Here is a 21,493-nt window from a genome sequence, read left to right as displayed (position 1 = left end):
GGGCCAGAATTTGAAGGCCCAGTCCCAGAATGGGTTCCTTCCCATCCAGTTAAACAAGTATACGTGTGAAATACTTCATGGGACACAAAGCAAACACCCTGACTGCAGAATATCATGTAAACATTGGATATCTAAGTGCCTTAGGAGAGTTGGGAGAGGAAGGCAAAAAATCTGACATGGGGGCACTTAATGGGTAATGCCAATTCCCAGTTCTTGCCAAAGTACAGTGATCATCTTTGTTGGAATATCTGTCTGTTTCCCCACGTCGGCTGTGATCTCAAAGGCAGGGCTGGGTCTTATTCATCCTGGTTTTCCTGGAGCACAGGACATTATCGACCCTCAGAAAATACATGTGTTGGAACTGAGTTTATAAGTGGACTAATGGAAGGTAGAATATTTGCCTCAGCTTCTTAGAAGACAGTGGATTTGGATGAGTGGAGAGGCACATAGAATTTCAGGTGGGCAGGGAGATAAGAGCAGCTTATCCTTGCAGGGTACCGACTCTGTACCAGGCTCTGGTCCAATCACTTTACACAGGTGAACTCACTTAAACTGCACAACAGTCCCCAAGGAAGGTACCGTCATCATTCCCATTTTACAAGTGAGGAAACGGAGGTGCAGAGAGAGACTAAGCAACTTGCCCAAGGTCACACGGCTCCCGGCGGCTCAGCCAGGACTTGAACCCAGGCAAGTTGGCTCCAGGGTCTCTTAGCCACTGTGCTAGGCTGCCAAATAAATGCCACAGGCAAGAGAAATGGGGACATTTACGTGGGGTCCCCAGATTCACGTGCTTTTCAGAAGCAGAGGCCCATCATGGGCAGTGACTGAGCAGTGGGGTGGGGCAGGGTGGGATGAGAGCTGACGGGCGGTGGAAAGGCTGGGCTTTGTTTTCAACCTCTGCAAGTTTATTGAGTAGGTAGACTGTGTAGCTCTTGGATGTTTCTGACTTCTTCCTCTTTTCATTTAGAGGCTCTCGCTTTGTGTGTGTGTGTACATGAACACATGCATACACACTCTCTCCCCGAGAGTTTTCATTTGCTTGAGTGTAAGCTTGGCGAGGACAGGGGACTGCATTGACCTTGCCCTCCACTCTCCCTTCAGGCTTATCATAGACAAGCCACTCAGTAAGCACTGGGTGAATCGATTCAAATCATTTTTATGGCCACAGCTCTCAATTTGTTGACGATTCTGAGACCCGTGTCTGTTCACATCTACGTTTTGTACTTCGCTGCTTCCCGCCATCCATGCCGGGAGGACTTATTCCAGCGGAAGATGGCCTGAACTCTCCCATCAGTCCTTCTTACTTTTCACTGAAATACTTGGAGGTGGGGGGGGTGATCTTCCCTTAAAACTCTGTTCCTTTCCACCTCCAGCCCAAGGCTGTCTGTCATTGTGCACACTGCCTACAGATCCCAATGGCAAACAGCCTCACCTGTGTTTTGATTGTTTGAACAGTAGCAGAATCTGCTCTGGTTCACAAAGGTATGCATCGTCTGTACCTCCCAAATCAGTTACAAAACCTTCCCCAGCTCCTGCCCGTGGACACTGCCCTAAAGTGCCCCGTGCTGTTTCCACTCCACGGTCATCCCGACCAGGTGCCTGAGACTCGCCTACGTGTATTTTGTGGGGTTTTCTCCTCTTGCTCAATTTCTTCTCTCTCTAAGTCAAGCACATCTTGTTCTTCTTGCCTTATTCTGTTCTCTATTTAGACTGTGCGTGCTTGCCTCGCAGGCCTGGCAGGACCATTCTGCCGCCTTCATTTGTCTTAAAGATACCTTTAGGAAATCTAATCCAAACGATACCAGCCCAGTCCTGAAGATTACGCTCCAGAAGATCTGTCGAGTGCATTTTTTTGCGGTCTACACATGCTGATTTGCATGGTTGCCTCGGATCCCTTAAGAAGACAGTAATTGACTAAATGGTGCTGGATGTTCCCAGTCTTGGTGCCAGTTTGGCAAGTGTCCCTTCCCTTAAGTGAATTTCTCTCGGTTCTCTCTGTTTTACTTGTCTTGAGTCTCCTGACCTCTCTCACCTTCCTTTCTCTGACGAACTTCCTGAAAGAATAGCCTACCCTCAATGCCTCTTTTCCAACCTCTCCAACTCTATGGAAACCACTGTCTCAGAAGCCACGGATTCCACCCAACCACTGTGTTTAGTGGTTGCCACCCCACCACATGATACCATTAGTTGCCACGTGTGTCTTGAAACTTTCTCCTTTCTTCTCTTCCACGTTATGGAAACTTGGTTTTCCCTCCTTCCTCTCTGACTGCTGTTCTCCCTCTTCCCTGTCTGTTTCAGGCCGCCCTTGAGATGTTGCACCATCCCCTAAAGCTCCACCTTAGTTGTTTTTTAAGCCTGTTCTGGGTGACCTCATTCCATTGACTGTAACTCTCACTTCCCCATGGCCTTCCTCCCATTGTGCCCTGTTCATCATCACCAGAATGTCCTACCAGCGTCTCTCCATCCCTGTTCCCAACACAGACTCACTTGCTCACTCAGTAAGCCACTCGGTGCCAGTTTAGTTTTCCTCATTTCATTTAAGAAACCACCACTTTCTCTACTTTTCTAGGCAAGAAAACGGAGTCATCTTAAACTATTTTTCATCTCCCCCACCATCTCATCAGTTGCCGAGTTTTCGAAGTTGTGCCTCTTGTGTCTACGCCCGGTTTTCTGTCCTCACCACCACCCCTCATTGAGTTTTGGACTACTGCAGTAGCCTCTTGACTGATTCATCTGCCTCCGGTTTTCCCCGGTCTAATCCATTCTCTACAGAGGGTGGAATTCTCCCAAAGCACATGTTGGATGATGTCATTTTCCTGCTCAGCCCTTCAGTAGCATCACGATGTGCACAGAATTAATGACCACTCCTGAGCTTGGTGTTCAAGCCTGGTGTGCCAAGACCCCAGCCTGCTTTCTCACTCACCCCTCCTCCTTGTACCCTACGTCTGGCCCAGCTGCTCAACGCTCATCGAGGTTGGGGATGGTGTCTTCCACCCTTTGCATGCAGCGGGGCCTTGCCTCTGGCAGGCCTTCAATGAACATTTGTCAAATTGAATTAGAAGTAGCCAGGGATTATTCCAATTCTTCTGCACAGTTTATACAGCTGCTTATGGACGCTGTTGTCTATTGAGTACTTGCTGTGAGCCCAGAACTGTGCCGAATGCCCCTTCACATGCGTTGTCTCATTAAGTCGTCACAATCTCACCGTAACTGTATGAGGTAGCTGGTATTATCCTCATTTTACAGAGGAGGACTCCGAGGCTCAGCAAGGTTAGGTTACTTTCCTGAGGTTTTGCAGGTAGTAACAGATCTGAGACTTAGACCCATAGCCTGGACCACTACACTGCCCTGCCTCTAACAATCCTGACTCTGCTAGACTGTGCAGGATCGATGGACTAGCCTAATAATAAAGGCGAAAGAGATGACTTTACTGAGAACTCACTGTACCAGACACTATTCTAAGGGCTTGATGAACATTCTCATTTAATCCCAGCGGTAACCTGTTGTTTTACAGATAAGGAAACTGATCAAGAACCTTGGGTTACTTCTTTTTTTTTTTTTTAAGGAACATTTATTTATTTATTGGCTGCGTTGGGTCTTCTTTGCTGCACGCGGGCTTTCTCTAGTTGCGGCTAGCGGGGGCTACTCTTCATTGCAGTGCGCAGGCGGTGGCTTCTCTTGTTGTGGAGCACGGGCTCTAGGAGTGCAGGCTTCAGTAGTTGTGGCACGTGGGCTCAGTAGTTGTGGCTTGCGGGCTCTAGATTGCAGGCTCAGTAGTTGTGGCGCACGGGCTTAGCTGCTCCATGGCATGTGGGATCTTCCTGGACCAGGGCTCAAACCCGTGTCCCCTGCATTGGCAGGCAGATTCTTAACCACTGCGCCACCAGGGAAGCACGCTTGGGTTACTTCTTAAGTTCACTCACCATGCGTGTGGCAGAGGATGGCCAACTTTTCCAGCTTTTAACTTTAGAGCTGATACAAGCATTCTTTGTTTTGGGGGATGGAATGCTGCACACTCGTTGCAAGTCTAGGCTTTGGGACCAGGTAGATGTAGGTTCAAGTCAAGCCTCCCTGCCTCACTAGCTATGCGAACAAGGCATTTGACCTCTCAGCATCACTTCCCTTACGTATAAAGTGGAGGTTATTCGTGCCAATCTGCTGGGTTTATTGTGGGGTCACGCAGAGCATGTAGTGTTAGTGCCGGGAGCAGAGTGAGTGTTCATTTCATATTTGTTGTTATTTAGGGGTGAAGATGGGCCCAGGGGTGCTTTTGAGTCTCTTTTCTTCCCCGCTCCTCTTTATAAAGACATCTTGCTGGTTCCTGCCCATTGAGAGAATCAGGCTCCATGGGGGTGCCTGACAGATTTCCTAATGTCTCTATCCAATTTTTTACGCAGAATGGAGTCTGTGATATGTTGGTTGGCTATACCTTCTGTAAAACACACTGCAGGCTCCTGGTAGGACCTAGTTCCAGTGGGGTCTGGAACTCGGTGCTGGGGGAGGTGGACGTGCGCTGTGGCCAGCCTGGAGGTCACGCACTCCCACCCACCCTCCAGTGCTTGAGCGTCCCCTGGATGGGACAGCATATGTGTCATCGTGACAGTGCCATCCAGAACCAATACTGAGCATTTCCCGTGTGAGGGCCAGAGCGCTTTCTCAAGTCAGCATTGATTCAACTCTCTTCTTATTTTGGATCTCTTTGTCCCACTGTGACCGTTAAACTGAGACTGCCTGGGGCACAGAAGTGCTTGGCACATTCATTCATTCGTTCATTGAACAAACATGTAGTTGTAAGCCTTGTGGCATGACTGAGCAAGATAGATAAGGTCCCTGCCTTCGGGAAGCTAACATTCTGTGCAGGGAGACAGAGGATAAGTAAGTTCATGGGTAAGACATTTTTCAGATGGTGGTAAGTGCTCTGAAGAAATCTGAACCTGGGTGGGCAATGGCTGGGAACCAGCACTTTAGTCCCTGAGGCCGGCACTAGCCCATGGGTGTCCAGTGGGTGTCCAGAAAGCACGTTGGAGTAGCCAGAGCTTCCGGATGCACAGGGGAAGTGGTCCGAGAAGAGGTAGGCAGGGCCTTTGGTTTTGGATTTTGCTCTATTTGCAATGAGCAGGAAGCCTTTGCAGGATTTTGAGTAGGGACATGGAGGGTCTGGTTCTCATGGTACAGAGGGGCCCTCTGATCACGGTGTGGTGGACAGCAGGATGACAAGAGTTGGCTTCAGGGAGACAGGTTAAGTTACTGCAGCCATCCAGGCAAGAGGTGGTGGTATACCAGTGAAATTAACCTGCGAAGCTAGGCACTGGCTTAGAGGTGGGGACTGTATTAGAAATCATGTAACTATACTTTTATTAATAGAGTGAGTTTTAATAAATGATTCTTGAGTCATTCCAAAGCATATGTTCTAATTCAGCTGGAGACCACTGCTCTGTGTGTGTGTGTGTGTGTATGTGGTGTGTGTGTGGGTTGGCAAGGAGGTGCCCCGAAGCTAGCTAGATTCAGAAGCTTTTTAGAAGAGCGGTATTTTTGGGGTAGTAGTCCCCTCTTACCTTCTGGGAACACGTCCCAAGACCCCCAATGGATGCTTGAAACAGCGTGTAGTGCCGAACCCTCCCTATATACTTTTTTCCCTATACATACATACATACCTATGATAAAGTTTAATTTATAAATTAGACACAGTAAGAGGATATCAGAATTGCCGCATCACTACTCTTGGGCTTTGGGGCTGTTATTAAGTATAATAAGGTTTACTTGAACACAGGCACTGCGATGTTTCGACAGTCAATCCGATAACTGTGTTGGCTAGCTGGTAGCGTATACAGCATGGGTAGGCTGGATAAAGGGATGAATAACGTCCCAGGTGGGACAGAGCAGGGCAGCGCAAGATTTCATCATGCTGCTCAGATCGGTGCTCAATTGAAAGCTTATAAATTGTTTATTTCTAGAATTTTCCATGTAATATTTTTGGACCACAGTTGACCATGGGTAACTGAAACCATGGAAAGTGAAACTGTGAATCAAGGGGGACTACTGTATTTCCAAGTGTTCATGATGGACACCAGTGTGTATTTTTAAATGGGCTTATAAAGTTAGTTCATAAATTTCAGAATGCTCAATCTTAAAAGCCAATATATTTTTGGAACAGAATGCTGATGAGTGTTTTATTTTTTGCACCATATTACATCTTGCGCTTGCATGTATTTTTAGTGCCGTTGGCCACAATTAAGGTAGAGCTCTCAGCTGAGCTAATTTCGATTCCCTCATTTTAGCCTCCAGTATCCATTCTTGGTTATCTCAAGAATATCTGTGATTTGTGATCGATGTGATCTGTGATGTGGAGGCATGTCTTGCAGGCTTGGGGTCCTCTTCCTAAGGAAATAAATGGATGGCTTGATGCTTAAGCATGATCTTAGTTATTACCGTAGTGATAGAACTGAGCACATATACCTTCTTTTAGGTTGGAAATACAGATTGTATTCTCTTTTGATATGACGTATTCTATTGATAGCTTTATTAAGGAAATTTTTTTTTGAGTTATGGGAGTTATTTATAGACATCGAAAAAACTGCATTTTGTCATTTTTCCTTAAACGTTGAGGTTACATGTAAAAGCAATTTTTAGGTCACATCGAACACATTTTAAGAAAACGTTCTTTCTGCTGCAGCAGTAACGACCAAGCCCCACATTCCCTCTGTGTCATATACCATTACCTTTATTAATACTCTTTGGACCTCTATAATTATAAAGCACATGTGTATATCAGGAAGAGATGTTGATTTCAGAGTAAATTTTTCTAGAAAATAGAAGCTGGAAAAAAAAGGAAAACCCAAACTTGGCTTTGTGCTTGAAGAGACAGCACTGCTGTGTGTGGGTGGGTGGCTGCATGCACCCGCTGCTCCGAAGTGCCTTTTCTCTCCATGGGGACAACGGGCTGTGCATCAGAGATGCGGCCAGGAGGAGCAGGAAAGCAGTGTGTGGGCAGGCTGCATATTCTTTTATTAGCATCCTCATTGTACTGCGTCTCATCGAGCCCAGAGCATGAACCAGCCTGGACCTGTGAAATCTGTACTGTCCTATTTAACTACCCCCCTGAGCCACCAAGTGATGGAGGAAGAGTTGCTCTCGTGCATGAGTTGAGCTGTTTCTGGGGGGTGGCTGTGGACTGACCTGGCATATGGATGTTCTTGGGTACCCAGGCTGTCCCGGCCTTGGAATCGCCCTCCCAGCATTGCACACAGCTAGTCATGGGTAGAAGTTACCTTCCCTTGCATGCTCCATTTCCCCATCCTCTTTGACTTCGCTCCTCCGAGTCTCTGGGGCAGTTTTCTTGGGTTTCTTTTCTTGGGTTTGTCCGAGGCCGTCCAGCCAAAAAGTAGCAGAGTTGGGATTCCCATGACTTGATGGGTTGCAGAGCCCAACTTTGAACCAAAACCCAGCTCTCCTGCCCATCACCTGTACCCCAGTCGTCCTAATGTGGTTGATAGGAGAATGTAGAGGCCATAGGGTAAGCTGCTCCTTAGCCTCAGTGCCACAGGATAATAATACCCTCCTTAGAGGATTGTTGGAGGATTCAGTGAGGTTACCCCTAAAGTACCAAGCACAGTGCCTGACGTTGTGCGCAATAAATGGGCGCTATTCTTGATAATAAAGGTGGTGGCATTAATTCTCTCTCCTACATTGCTGCTTCTTTGAGGACAGGAATTGTGGCTTCCTTAACTTCATAGCCTCCACGGCAGAGTTTTGCAACTTGACGCTATTGACGTGTTGGGCTGGATAATTCTTTTTGTGGGGGGTTGTCCTGTGGGTTGTAGAATTGTTGAGCAGCATCTCTAGCCTTTACCCACTAGATGTTAATAGCACTCCCACCCCCAGTTGTGAAAATCAGAAAAGTCTCCAGACATTGCCACCTGTCCTATGGGAGGCAAAATTGCCCCAGTTGAGAACCACTGGTCCACATGTACCTCTCATGGGATCGCAGGGCTTTTATATTCTCCCTGATGTATAAGGGATATATACATCATTTCTATCTATCTATCTTACACTCACTCGTAGAAGGTGGTCAAAAAATACAGGTGTACCTTGGAGTATCGCAGTATTCACTACAGTAGGGTAAATATTGCAATACAGCAAGTCACACAGTTGTTTTTGATTTCCCAGTGCATGTAAAAGTTATGTTTATGGTATACCATAGTCTATTAAGTGTGCAATAGCAGTATGTCTAAACAATGTACATTCCTTAATTAAAAAATACTTGATTGCTAAAAAATGCGAACCATCGCCTGAAACTTCAGTGAGTCATAATCTTCTTGCTGGTGCAGGGTCTTGCCTCCATGCTGATGGCTGTTGCCTGATCAGGGTCATGTTTGCTGAGGGCTGGGATGGCTGTGGCAATTTCTTAAAATAAGACCACAATGATGTCTGCTACACTGATTGACTCTTCCTTTCACAAACAATTTCTCTGTAGTGTGCAATGCTATTTGATAGCATTTTACCCATAATAGAACATCTTGCAAAACTGGAGTTAATCTTCTGAAACCCTGCTGCTGCTTTATCAGCTAAGTTTATTTAATATTCTAAATCCTGTGTTGTCATTTCAGCAGTCTTCACAGCACCTTCACCAGGAGTAGATTCCACCTCAAGAAATCACTTTCTTTGCTCATTCATAAGAATCAACTCCTAATCTATTAAAGCTTTATCATGAGATTCCAGCAATTCAGTTACCTCTTCAGGCTCCACTTCTAACTCTAGTTTTCTTGCTGTTTCCATCACATCTGCAGTTCCTTCCTCCACTGAAGTCTTAAAACCCTCAATGTCATCCATAAGGGTTGGAATCAACTTCTTCCAAACCTCCTGTTCATGTTGATATTTTGACATCTTCCCATGAATCACAAATGTCCTTAATGGCATCTAGAATGGTGAATCCTTTCCAGAAGATTTTCAATTCACTTTGCCCAGATCCATCAGAGGAATCACTATCTTGCTCTGGATTAGGCTTGGGCTTAAGGGAATGCTGTGACTGGTGTAATCATCTATCCAGACCATTAAAAGTTCCTTCACGTCAGCAATAAGGCTGTTTTGCTTCTTATCATTCATGTGTTCACTGGAGGAGCACTTTTAATTTCCTTCAAGAACTTTTCCTTTGCATTCACAACGTGGCTAACTGGCCGAAGAAGCCTAGCTTTCAGCCTATCTCGGCTTTTGACGTTCCTTCCTCACTGAGCTTAATCATTTCTAGCTTTTGATTTAAAGTGAGTGACCTGTGACAATTCCTTTCACTTGACAACTTAGAGACTATTGTAGGGTTATTAATTGGCCTAATTTCAGTATTGTGACTCAGGGAATAGGGAGGCCCGAGGAGAGGGAGAGAGATGGGGAATGGCTGGAAGGGGAGGCAGTCAGAACACCCACAACATTTATTAAGTTCACTGTCTTATGTGGGTGCGGTTTGTGGTGCCTCAAAACAATTACAATACTAACATCAAAGATCACAGATCACCATAACAAGTGCAGTAAGTCCCCTACCTACGAACCTTCAAGTCGCGAACTTTCAAAGATGCGAACGTGTGTTCGAACGTCCAGCCACATAAATTAGTTCACCTGTCTGGTGTACATTGTCACATACGTGCATCCTCTGCTAGTGGTTGTGCTTTTGTGTACTTTACAGTACTGTATAGAGTACAGTAGTACAGTATCTTTATTTCAAGCCCACGATGTCCAGAAGCAAGTGTAAAAGCAGCAGTGATGTAGCTGGTACTACTGTACTTTTCAAGACACTGTGCTGTAAGATTAAAAATGTTTTCTTTATTTTTTGTGTTTGTTTTTTATGTATTATTTGTGTGAAAAGTATAAACCTGTTACAGTACAGTACTATACAGCCGATTGTGTTAGTTGGGTAGCTAGGCTAACTTTGCTGGACTTACGAACAAATTGGACTTATGAATGCACTCTCAGAACGGAACTTGTTCGTATGTAGGGGACTTACTGTATAATAATAATGAAAAAGTTTGAAGTATTGTGAGAGTTACCAAAATGTGACACAGAGACAGGAAGTGAGCAAATGCTGTTGGAAAAATGGCGCCAATAGACTTGCTTGACACAGAGTTGCACAAACTTCCATTTGTAAAAATCCCAATATCTGTTAAGTTTAATAAAGCAAAACATAGTAAAACAAGGTATGCCCGTATCTGTTGAAGTTTGAGAATTCTGAGAACAAAGGAGAATTCTGGCAACTCTTTTTTTCTTTCTAAATTTATTTTATTTATTTATTTTTGGCTGTGTCAGGTCTTTATTGCTGTGCATGGGCTTTCTCTAGTTGTAGCAAGCAGGGGCTACTCTTCGTTGTGGTGCAAGGCTTCTCATTGCGGTGGCTTCTCTTGTTGCAGAGCACGGGCTCTAGGTGCGCGGGCTTCAGTAGTTGTGGCATGTGGGCTCAGTAGTTGTGGCTCACAGGCTCTAGAGCGCAGGCTCAGTAGTTGTGGCGCACGGGTTTAGTTGCTCCACGGCATGTAGGATCTTCCCAGATCAGGGCTAGAACTTGTGTCCCCTGCATTGGCAGACGGATTCTCAACCACTGTGCCACCAGGGAAGCCCTGGCAACTCTTTCTTAAGTTAGCAGGTAGACTCTGTCCCATTTCAGGGTCAACAGAAATAGTTTTTTTTACAGCAATTCCGTGCCCATCACCAGTAGCTTTAGAGTTACAACCAGTTACAGGATTTTTTGTACTTTCCTTCTCTTAAAGAAACAATAGCATCAGCTCTTTAAATATTACCACCCTTGTTGAAATGGTACTTTTCAGGATGATTTTAGACCGGCAGAGTTGCTACTTGAAGAGGACAGGGCTGTATTTGGTAATAGTCCGGTGGCTCTGAGGCCAGCTTTGGATCAAACCTCTCAAGCTATGATTTACATCGCAGTCAATTCTAGAATAGTACAGATGTCAGCAATAATTTGCTCTTGCTTTCAAAGTCAGAAGGACGGATAATGCAAATCCTATAAAAAATAAGTAAGTTGTGATAATATTTCATAATATCTACTGGGGGGGAATCTATTCATTCAAGAAGTACATATTGAGAGCTTACTTATCATTGACACTCGTGATTGAATTGGCCTAAGTGTCTACATGAAAAATAAATAGAATACAAGTACGTCAAGTTGAGCCATACCTGTCTCTAGTATATTTCTTTTATAGAAATTCATGGAAATGGTATATTTTAGTTGACTTATTAAAATTGAGGGGGTAGGAATAGTCTTTAATCAGTGTCTGAAATTTGTACATTTTCTTGAAATTCATAGCTCACCATGATTAACTTCAAAATTGTGTTTCCACTGAAAGAGTGACCAAAAGGCACCAGTTAAATGGCCTGACCAAAGTGCCACCTGGAACCAAATGCTGGGGGCGGTCATACTGTGAGTTTTAAATGCCTGGACCTTAAATCACATGTACTTTGTTCTAATTAGCACCATGGTTCTCAAGCCTGTTTGTACATTAGAATCACCTGGGAGCTTAATAAAAATGGTGTTACCCAGGCCCCACTCCCAGCCTTTCTGTCTCTGATTTAATTGGTCTGGTTGGGCCCTGGATATCAGTTTTTTTTTTTAACTTTAGTTTTTTTAGAACAGTTTTAGGCTCACAGCAATACTAGCAAGAGGTACAGAGATTTCCCGTATGCCCCCTGCCCCCCACTCATGCACAGCCTCCCGCGTTATCAACAGCCCCCCCAGAGGGGTGCCTTTGTTACGATCACTGAACCTCCTCCCTATTTAGGGTTCACTCTTGGTGGTGTACATTCTGTGAGTTAGGACAATGGTATGATAATGTGTATCCACCATTATAGTGTCACACGAGTGTTTTCACTGGCTGACATCGGTAATTTTTAAAAAGCTCTTCAAGTGATTCTAATGTGTAGCCGATCTGAAGACCAGAGTCGTTCTAGAAAGCTGCAGTGACCTTTCCCCCTTCTGTCCTCATCCCCCAGCCTCATCCTCCAATCCCATTACTGTTTACAGGATTGTTGCTACAACCTGGGTTTAGTCACAGCAAACTTACCATAGCTTTTTAAAGATAAATTTATTTATTTATTTATTTATTTATTTTTGGCTGCGTTGGGTCTTCATTGCTGCACGCGGGCCTTCTCTAGTTGCGGCGAGTGAGGACTACTCTTCGTTCCGGTGCACATGCTTCTCACTGCGGTGGCTTCTCTTGTTGTGAAGCACGGGCTCTAGGCGCGTGGGCTTCAGTAGTTGTGGCTCGCGGGCTCTAGAGCGCAGGCTCAGTAGTTGTGGCGTATGGGCTTAGTTGCTCCGCAGCATGTGGGATCATTCCGGACCAGGGCTCGAACCCGTGACCCCTGCATTGGCGGGCGGATTCTTAACCACTGCGCCACCAGGGAGGCCCCCAGCTTTTTTTTTTAGATGTAATTTTTATTTATTCTAAAAAAAAAAAAGATTTCTTTAGCACCTTTATTCTGAAGAGACTTAATTGCCATACTTAGAACTTCTAAACAGTGAACATTTGTCAAGCATCAAAATAGCAGAATGAGGGAGTTGGACTCCGGTGACGGGGAGGGGCTGGTGCATCGTCTCCTGCGGGTGCCAGTGGATGGGGGCTGCGCATCTCCCTGATTCTGGGCCCCGTTAACAGGTGACCTAGAAAGGCTTTTTTTGGGTGAATAAGCAATGGGCTTTGTACCCACAGGAGCGCACTTTACACCCCTCTGGAGCCTGCCCTCCACGTGTCATCAAGTTTTGAGAGCCACCTCCCATCCCATCATCATGCACCCATGTAATTGTTCTTCTCCAAGGGTGCTGGTTTTGTGCTCGGGCCCAGAGAGCCATGGCCCCTCTTGTCATCCCTGACTCGTGTCAGTGTGGGTGACTCCTGATGACTGAAGGACCAGGGACCCGGTCTGTGGATCATCCCTCCCTCCTTGGGTGGTCGGGTCTTCTCTAGCCCACCCACCAGAATAACATCAGGAATAAAGGAAATAGCGAAGGCAACTCAAGGCCGTGCCAAGCAACCCATTTCATCTCAGGTTAAAAAAAAAAAAAATGTGTTTGTATGTGTTTTGACTAGATTTAGGTAGAAAATAGGCCAGTGAGAGGAGCAGAACTTGGTTAAAATTTTTATCCCAAAGTGAGATTTTAAAAAAAGATTTATTTCTGGATTTCAGTCCCTGGTGCCCATTTCTGTGAATAATCAACATTTGTTCTAATGTGAATAATAGCATGGAGCAAATTCAGCCCCCTGAGTTTCACTATTTCTTTCTTTCTTTCTTTTTTTAAAAATATTTATTTATTTACTTGGCTGTGTTGGGTCTTAGTTGCGGCGCGTGGGCTTAGTCGCCCCGTGGCATGTGGGATCTTAGTTCCCCGACCAGGGATCGAACCTGTGTCCCCTGCACTGGAAGGCAGATTCTTAACCACTGGATCACCAGGGAAGTCCCACGTTTCACTGTTTCAAGCAAGGGTTTTAGGCCTGCGAGGCATGTGCTGCTCACACCGTTGCAAGGGTGATGATGGTAGAAACCACAATGATAGTAGTGGCGGTTGACATTTATTGAACCCTCATGATGTGCCAGGCACTGTGATAAGGACTTCCCGTGGGTTACCTCACTTAATCCTCATAAGCACTCTTGGAAGTAGGTTGAGAATTATCCCCATTTTACAGATGAGGAAATCGAGGCTCACAGAGCTCACAGAGTGAGTGAGTGGCAAGGTCAGATTTTGAACAGAGCTGCATGACTCTGGGTGTTGACTCACTTGGCTGCCCTACAGTATGTGTGTTGGGAGCTGTCACTGGGGTACAGCGAGCCAGCACCATCACGCCACCCCTTGTCACTGGGCTGGGAGCTGTGGGGAGAGAGCCCTGAGCTGCTGCAGGGAACTGACCTCTTTTAGGCAGGGAAGTAGTCTGGGGCAGTGGAAAGCAGAACTTTCACCGGCTGGTAGGGTGCCAGTGCTCTCTGACAACCAGCTCCTGCAACCCCGTTACTAAGGTAACAAAAATCGGACAGTGGGGCAGCGGTGGGCTCTGCCACATGCCCTCCGTGCAGAAGAACCTTTGTTGGCTATTTCTGTAGCTCTGCCCTTCACCAGTCCCAGTGTTCATGCCCAGGGTGCCAACCACTGAGGGAAGTTGCCCTGGATGAGAACTGTTATCTCCACCCATAATTTTTTTTTTTTTTAAAACAGATTAAAACAAACAAACAACATTATTTATTTATTTATTTTGGCTGTGCTGGGTCTTAGTTGTGGCCCACGGGATCTTCGTTGCGGCATGCAGGATCTTTAGTTGCGGCATGCGGAGTTCTTGGTTGTAGCATGCGTGCGGGATCTAGTTCCCCGACCAGGGATCAAACCTGGGCCCCCTGCATTGGGAGCGTGGAGTCTTACCCACTGGACCACCAGGGAAGTCCCTCCACCCATGGTTAGCTGCTTTTAGGAATGAGGCAGGGTGTGTGAGTTATGTGTATGTGTGTGGGTAAGTACGTCCTTGTGGAGAGAGCATCCTTCTAGCCCATTCTCAGGAGGTCACGCTACATTATTTTTGTGATACTATCCTGAGTGTTATATCAGGTGCATCGTCAGTCTCTCTACCCCAGCTCTCTATTGGGACCAACAGAAACCATTTATTAACTGGCAGGTTGCTTAAGCTCTCTGGGCCTCAGTTTCCTCATCTATAAAATGAGAATAATGTCTCATAGAGTCGTTGTGGGGACTACAGAGTTAAAACATGCCTCGCTTTAGGACAGAACCGTGCATATAGAATCGGTGCTCAGTAAGTGTATGAGTTTCCTCTGGCTGCTGTAACAAGTGACCACAAATTTAGTGGCTTATAACAACACAGATTTATTATTTTATATTTCTGGAGGTCAGAAGTCCAAGATGGATTTTACTGGGCTGGAAGCAAGGTCTACAAGGCTGCACCCTCTGGAGCCTCTAGGAAAGAATCAGTTTCCTTGCCTTTTTCAGCTTCTAGAGGCTGCCCAGTTTCCTTGGCTTTGGCCCGTTCCCCTGTTTCCACAGCCAACGGTGTAGCATCTTCCAGCCTCCCTCTGACTGTGACCCTACTTCTGTCGTCACCTCTCCTCTCGTCCTCTGCTTCCATCTTAAGAGGACCCTTGTGGTTACGTTGGACCCACCCCCCCCTCACCCCATGTAATCCAGGATAGCCTCGCCATCTCAAAATCCTTAACGTAATCACATCTGTGAAGTCCCCTTTGCCACATGGGGTGACAGATCCACAGGTTCCAGAGATTAGGATGTGGACATCTTGGTGGAGGGACATTATTCAGCCAACATAATTAGTGTTAGCTGTTTCTGTAAAATGAAACAGAACCAAACTGACTAGCTTGGGGATGGAATAAACAACAATTTGGTCAGTATAGTTAACTGATACCATTGGGCACTTGATGTGTTAACTCAGTCCTGCGTCAAGACCTTGGCGTTATCCACCGCCTCCCTGGAGCTTGTTTCCTTCCAGAGCTTTGGAGGGTCAGCGCCTTCTCGTCCTTCAGGTGTCAGCTCAGATGTCACCGCACAGAGAAACAGGCCCCTGATCCATTTCCTCTGCCATAGCACGTCACCCCATTTCCTTCTTTGGCATCATCTGTAACCTTTTAGTTTGTGTGTCTGCCTGCTGCATTCTGCGTGCCCTCTGAGAATGTCAGCTCCAGGAGGGCAGGGACCGTGTCTGTCTTGACCACTGCTCTTCCAGTGCCTGGGGCAGGGTAGGTGCACAGTACACATCCGCTGAGTGAGGAAGTGAATAAAGCCGTATCAGCACAAATGCCGTGTGCTTAATGCCCACGCTCTCCTGTTGTGGTAGGTCCTTTTATTATCGTTCTACCTCCTAGAAATGGAAACAGGGGCTCAGGGAGGCTGAATCATTGCCTCAGGTCAACGGTGACTAAATTTACACTCAGGCTCTCCTGCTTCCAGAGTTCTTGGTCCTGTCCACCTCTCTGCCTCATGGCCTTGATGTTATTAGAAGCTGCTTGAGCCAGCTCTGTTGATGGCCAAGGATGCTGGCAGGTCTTGTGGTCTCTGCCACAGTTTTTCTTTTTTTTTTTTTTTTAATTTATTTTATTGAAGTATAGTTGATTTACAATGTTGTGTTAATTTCTGCTGTATGGCAAAGTGACTCAGTTACCCATATATATATACATTCCTTTACATATTCTTTTCCATTACGGTTTATCACAGGGTATTGAATACATTCCCCTGCTCTATACAGCAGGACCTTGTTGTTTATCCATTCTGTACGTAATAGTTTGCATCTGCTAATCCCAAACTCTGCCACAGTTTCTGAATGCAGCTTTTCAGGCCCACCCACCCGCCTCCTTGACATTGGTTTTCTTCCATCCAGGTCTGTTGTGTCAAGTCTGGACTCCCCTGCCAAGACTAGCTCCATGGAAAAGAAACTTCTCATCAAAAGCAAAGAGCTGCAAGACTCCCAGGACAAGTGTCACAAGGTATTTATTTCCGCAGCCGGCCTCCCTCCTTGCTGCAGGAGCCTCCCGTCAATATATGCCAAGGGATCCGCCCGGGGCCGCCGCTGGCACCCAGCCACCTGATCCTTCCCGCGCTGAAGTCGCGCCTCCGGCAGCTCAGAGGGAGATGAATTCGGGCCTTGACGCTGCCGTAAATCCTTTAAATCTTAACCAGAGGAGGCCCTGGATATAAAGCGGCCAGTTCCTCAGCATGACCCAGCTAGATGTCTGCGTCTTCTGGCAGGTGGCGTGGGTCCTCACCTGTGGTCGAGATGCATCCCATCTGCTTTGAGTGATGCGAAGTCTCTCTTCCTAGTCTTTAAAAACTCCTGCTTATGTAACTGCGGCCACTGTGTTGATTTTGCTCAACGTCTCTTAACGCTCACTGTTTCTGCCCAGGGGCAGCTCTCTGGAAGCTCATAAGAGTCACTTCTTGCCTGGGACTCCTAAGAGTGCAGACGAATCCGTATCTCCTTGCCCTGTCCTGGATTTGTCCTCTAGATCTTTGCAAGGAGATGGGGGGGATCAAGATGGATTTGGGATAAAATTAAACTGACGTCTGCAAAAAAAAAACCAAACCAAACCCAAAAAAAGCAAACAGGTGAAAAAAATGGTGATTGTGGCTTCCTCGCTCACTGGGTTAGAGAAGTGACCGAGTGTGAACCCAGCCTTGCATGAGAGGAGTGACTTAGCATTGGTGACTGTCCTTACGAAGACCTGTGCGCTCCCAGGCGAAGAAACCATGGTATTTCCATCCCAACCTTTTGGCGAGTTAGCGTCAGCCGGGACCACCAGGTGGTCTTGGAGGCGGCTTGAGATGCAATTGCTCCTGACGAAGCCCCCCGCCCGCCGGGCCTTTTTAACGTGTCACTGTGTTTATTTCAGATGGAGCAGGAAATGACCCGGTTACATCGGAGAGTGTCAGAGGTGGAGGCTGTGCTTAGTCAGAAGGAGGTGGAGCTGAAGGCCTCTGAGACTCAGAGATCCCTCCTGGAGCAGGACCTTGCTACCTACATCACAGAGTGCAGTGTGAGCCTTCCCCCCAAAGCCCCCTTCCCTCGGAGCGGGCGCTTCCCGTCGTGTGTGTCTCATCCTGTTTCATGACAGCATCATGAGGCACATCACAGCCAGGGGCAGAGAGGAGAGAGAGGGAGGACGCACGAGCAAGACCTGTGATGTGCAGAGTAGCGGGAGCCAGGCGTGAGGGCCCAGAGGCATGAGATCAGGCTCAGAAAGTCCAGGTAGGAGCCTGGAGACGGGCATAGACGGCGTTGCAGAGGGTCTCAGCGTCTCCCATCCCAACCTCTCTGCTCCACCTCGTGTCCAGCACAATCAGCCTCGGGAACCAAGCTCCCAAATAAGTGCAAGAAAATGTATTTTGAATCTGTCCCAAATCAATATTCCATTGCCTAGAACCAGCGTAGCAACAAGAAAACTCAGCCTTTAAAACCCAGACCCTCTGTCATTTTTTACCATGTGACTTTTTTTTTTTCTTTCCTTCACAAGAGTGGACTGTCTTCTCCATTGTCTCGTTAAAAATTTTCATTCAGGTGTTTTTTAATGTACAGTCTTAACAAGTTGAATCACACATTTTTCAAGTGTTTTTTTCACAAGGGAGAGGAAATCTATAGAACGTGGCTGATTAAGAATAACTGCTATGTTTCCATTCCAGATTTGGCCTCCTTTCAGTGGTGGGTGAAGTTATTCAGCTTTGTATTTCAGATCTATATTTCAGTGTCACTGAAGCATTGAGGGAACCTTTTGGATGAAAGGTGTCCAGGAAACGTAAGCCAGGAGGTGGAAATAGTTTGCTTGGAGTCTTAAATGGCACCTGGGCAGAGCATGAAGTCATTGCTACTTTGAAAGAGGGATATATACTTGACAGTCCTCGAATAACTGCTATTCCAGAAAAGACTTTGTAGCCACCCCAATGATGGTTTCATGGCTAAGGGATCTTATTAGTTTTTGGTCCTGAACATACAAGTAAGTATCTGCTAGGGCAGGTAGGAAACAGGTGGATGCAGTTTCAGGCTGGATCCATAAGATCACAAGGTTTGAGATGATATTTCTTGAACCAAGGGGTTTTACAGGATGAAACCTGGAATCAGCAACTCACCGGAAGTTGTCGACTTTGGTCCGTCACCTGAAACCATCTCGGTGTCTGCGAAGCAGCCTGCAGCTCCCTTAATGAATCTTTTCAAACAGAGCAGGATCCACAGGACAACCCTATTAAAATTTTGCTTTCCGCAGAGCTTAAAGCGAAGTTTGGAGCAAGCACGGATGGAGGTGTCCCAGGAGGACGACAAAGCACTGCAGCTTCTCCACGATATCAGAGAGCAGAGCCGGAAGCTCCAAGAAATCAAAGAGCAGGTATGGCTCCCTGCCCGGGAGCAGGGCACCAACCCGGACCTCTCATTTCAGGAGAGGCGTGTTTGAGGGACAGAGAGAGGGAAGGGGGGGCGGTGAGGAGAGAGAGTTATGTAGGTCGTTTGGAACTTTTAGATTCCCCATGATTTATATAAATGGCAGAGTCCTTGTTCTGTCTAGCTCCTTGTGAGGTCTGGGCCCCATGATGGCTACTCTTTTCAATCGAAGGTGTAGGTTTAGAGCAGGGGTGGGCAAACTGCAGCCTGTGGGCGAGAATCTGGCCAACCACCTGTTTTTCATGACCACAAGCTAAGAATGGTTTTTGCATTTTTAAACGGGGGAAAAATTCAAAAGAAGAAGAATATTTCATATGGAATTCAAATTTCAGTGTTTATAAATAAAGTTTTATTGGAACACAGCGCACCCATTCATTCAGGTACTGCCCATGGCTGCTAATCATGCTACAATGGCAGAGGTGAGTAGTTGTGACAGAGAACACACGGCCTGCAAAACTGAAATTGCTTCCTATCTAGCTTTTTACCGAAAGAGTTTGCCAACCTCTGCTTTAGACCATTAAAAAAAAAAAAAAATTAATGTTTTCATAGCTTTTCAGATGCACTTTAAGTTTTTGAGACAAACCAGGGTACTTCACAGTCTTACTTATCTAAAGACTTATCCTAGGAGAAGAGTTTGAGCAGTTAAAGCCGAGTCAGAATTGACACGGCAAATCTGACTACAGAAAGCCCTCCCCTGCGTGTTCAGAAAAGAGAATCCAGACCTTTAAAAAGCCTACTCTCTTTTTTTACCCCCTCTATTTCTAAAAGGATTTTCTTTCTAGATGGTTCATTTTTATTTCACTTCACTGTTTCCTTTTTAGCATGGATTTTTTTTTGTCCTTTGAAGAAACCGTAAATAGAAACTTTAATGAAGAGAATGCAGTGAGCAATCGGAGAGCTGAATTATCAGCTGCCAGGCAACTCTCATTCACTTCAGAAAATCTAGCGGAAACAGTGATGGAAATGAACATTTTTGTCTCCGGGTAACGCGCACTTGGCCATCTGGGTGGTGCTAATGCAAGAAACTCCGGCAAATAATTTGATTCATTAGCTGTTCTTTACAGAAAGAATTCCTGTTTTGGATGTTTTGTTGGCATCGTCTCATTATCACCTTAAAACTTTTTAAATCATTGGTTAATATCCTCTTGCTTGATAAAAGTGTTCTGAATAAACATGCATAGGAAAGGGTGCAAATTGGTTGTCAGTTTTCTGAACAACACTAACTTAGAGATTTTGAAGGTCACACCTACAGTTTGAAAAAATCTGCTTTGACAGTTGACTCGTTGCCCCTTTTATCAACACAGTTTTTCATCCTAAAAGTTTCAAGAGGTAGGATTCTTTTTCTCCCATTAGTTCAGTGTGGTTGGAAATTTGCTTTTGGTGACATCCTGGGGAAATGAAAGCTGTGCTTGGCCACCAGAGGGAGCAGCTGGTGTCTGTGAAATTCCATAGAAACAGAATTATCAGGACACTTTGAAAAGGTATATGCTGGTGGTTGAGTTCAAAGAAATGTCCTTTGTGATTCATACCACAGTTGGCATCCATGTGGAATTTTAGATTTAATGACTGCTAAGCGTTCCATTTTGAGGGGGAGAAAACTTCTTCGTTTCAGATTTTATTTCTCATCGGAAGAAGGATTTATTAAAATGACTCTCGGTAAGTTTGGTGAGAGCAGGATGTTTGCAATCCAGGAAAAAGCATTTAATACTTTTAGCAAACTCCTAGTATTTGGTTTGCAGCCTGTCAATTCCTCCCAGGTTTGCCATTTATTCCGCGCTCTTCCTCTCAAAGCCAATTTCTGTACCGCTGTTTGTTTAATTTAAATATGTTGCTTCTGCTTAGCTACCCCCAATGGAGCACTTGAATTTGGTTTAAAATAAAAACACCTAGGGAAATCCCTGGCGGTTCAGTGGTTAGGACTCTGCGTTCCCACGGCAGGGGGCACGGGTTCGATTCCTGGTCGGGGAACTAAGATCCCACGTGGAGTGGCCAAAAATTAAATAAATAAATAAAAACACCTAAGCGTCTCGCATGATGGTTAGGTTCATGCTCCATCAGTAGCAATTGCTGATTCCGTCCCACCCCGCCCCCGCCCCCCTCCACCCCCCACCCCGGGAAGGGAGACAGAAGTTCAGGTAACACAGAGGCGTTTGGGTTTCAGGATTTCTGATTGAATAGGACCATGTCTTCCTTCCCACAAAATTCTGAAGCTCCATTCCAAAGAATGACTCGAAGCAGGACCCAAAAGTTGTCCACGGTTCCCTGTTCCGATCCTGTTCAACTCTGACCCACAGTTCAGCCCATGCTGAGATACATACAGCTGCCTCTCAGCTGTCCTTGGGAACTGACCTGATTATCTTCTCTCAGAGTTTTTCTGAAGCAGGGATTTGGTCAGCTGTTGGATGTATAGGATTTCCTTGAAGTATCCAGCAGAGTAACAGTGGCTCAATAAATGAGGTGGAATTTTGTTTGATGCTTGTAGCAGGCTGGGTGCCCCCAGAGCTCAGATTGCTGACAGAGATGTTGCCTGATTCTTGCCTTCCTCCCCCTGGGCGCTGACAGCGCAGGAA

General features: G+C 46.0%; 1 protein-coding gene across 1 annotated transcript in view; it reads left to right on the top strand.

The window, feature by feature from the left end:
* The window catches only part of CIT (citron rho-interacting serine/threonine kinase), a 167,101-nt gene that overhangs the window by 70,890 nt on the left and 74,718 nt on the right, over positions 1-21,493 (top strand). Inside the window, 3 exon segments of the mRNA XM_057526212.1 lie at positions 16,377-16,482; positions 17,386-17,529; positions 18,751-18,870. Of these exon segments, the coding sequence (XP_057382195.1) occupies positions 16,377-16,482; positions 17,386-17,529; positions 18,751-18,870 (370 nt within the window).

Source organism: Balaenoptera acutorostrata, chromosome 13 (genome assembly GCF_949987535.1).
Source record: "Balaenoptera acutorostrata chromosome 13, mBalAcu1.1, whole genome shotgun sequence".
NCBI lineage: Eukaryota > Metazoa > Chordata > Mammalia > Artiodactyla > Balaenopteridae > Balaenoptera > Balaenoptera acutorostrata.
Note: the sequence above shows the minus strand (reverse complement) of the source record. Positions and strands in the feature narration are given on the sequence as shown.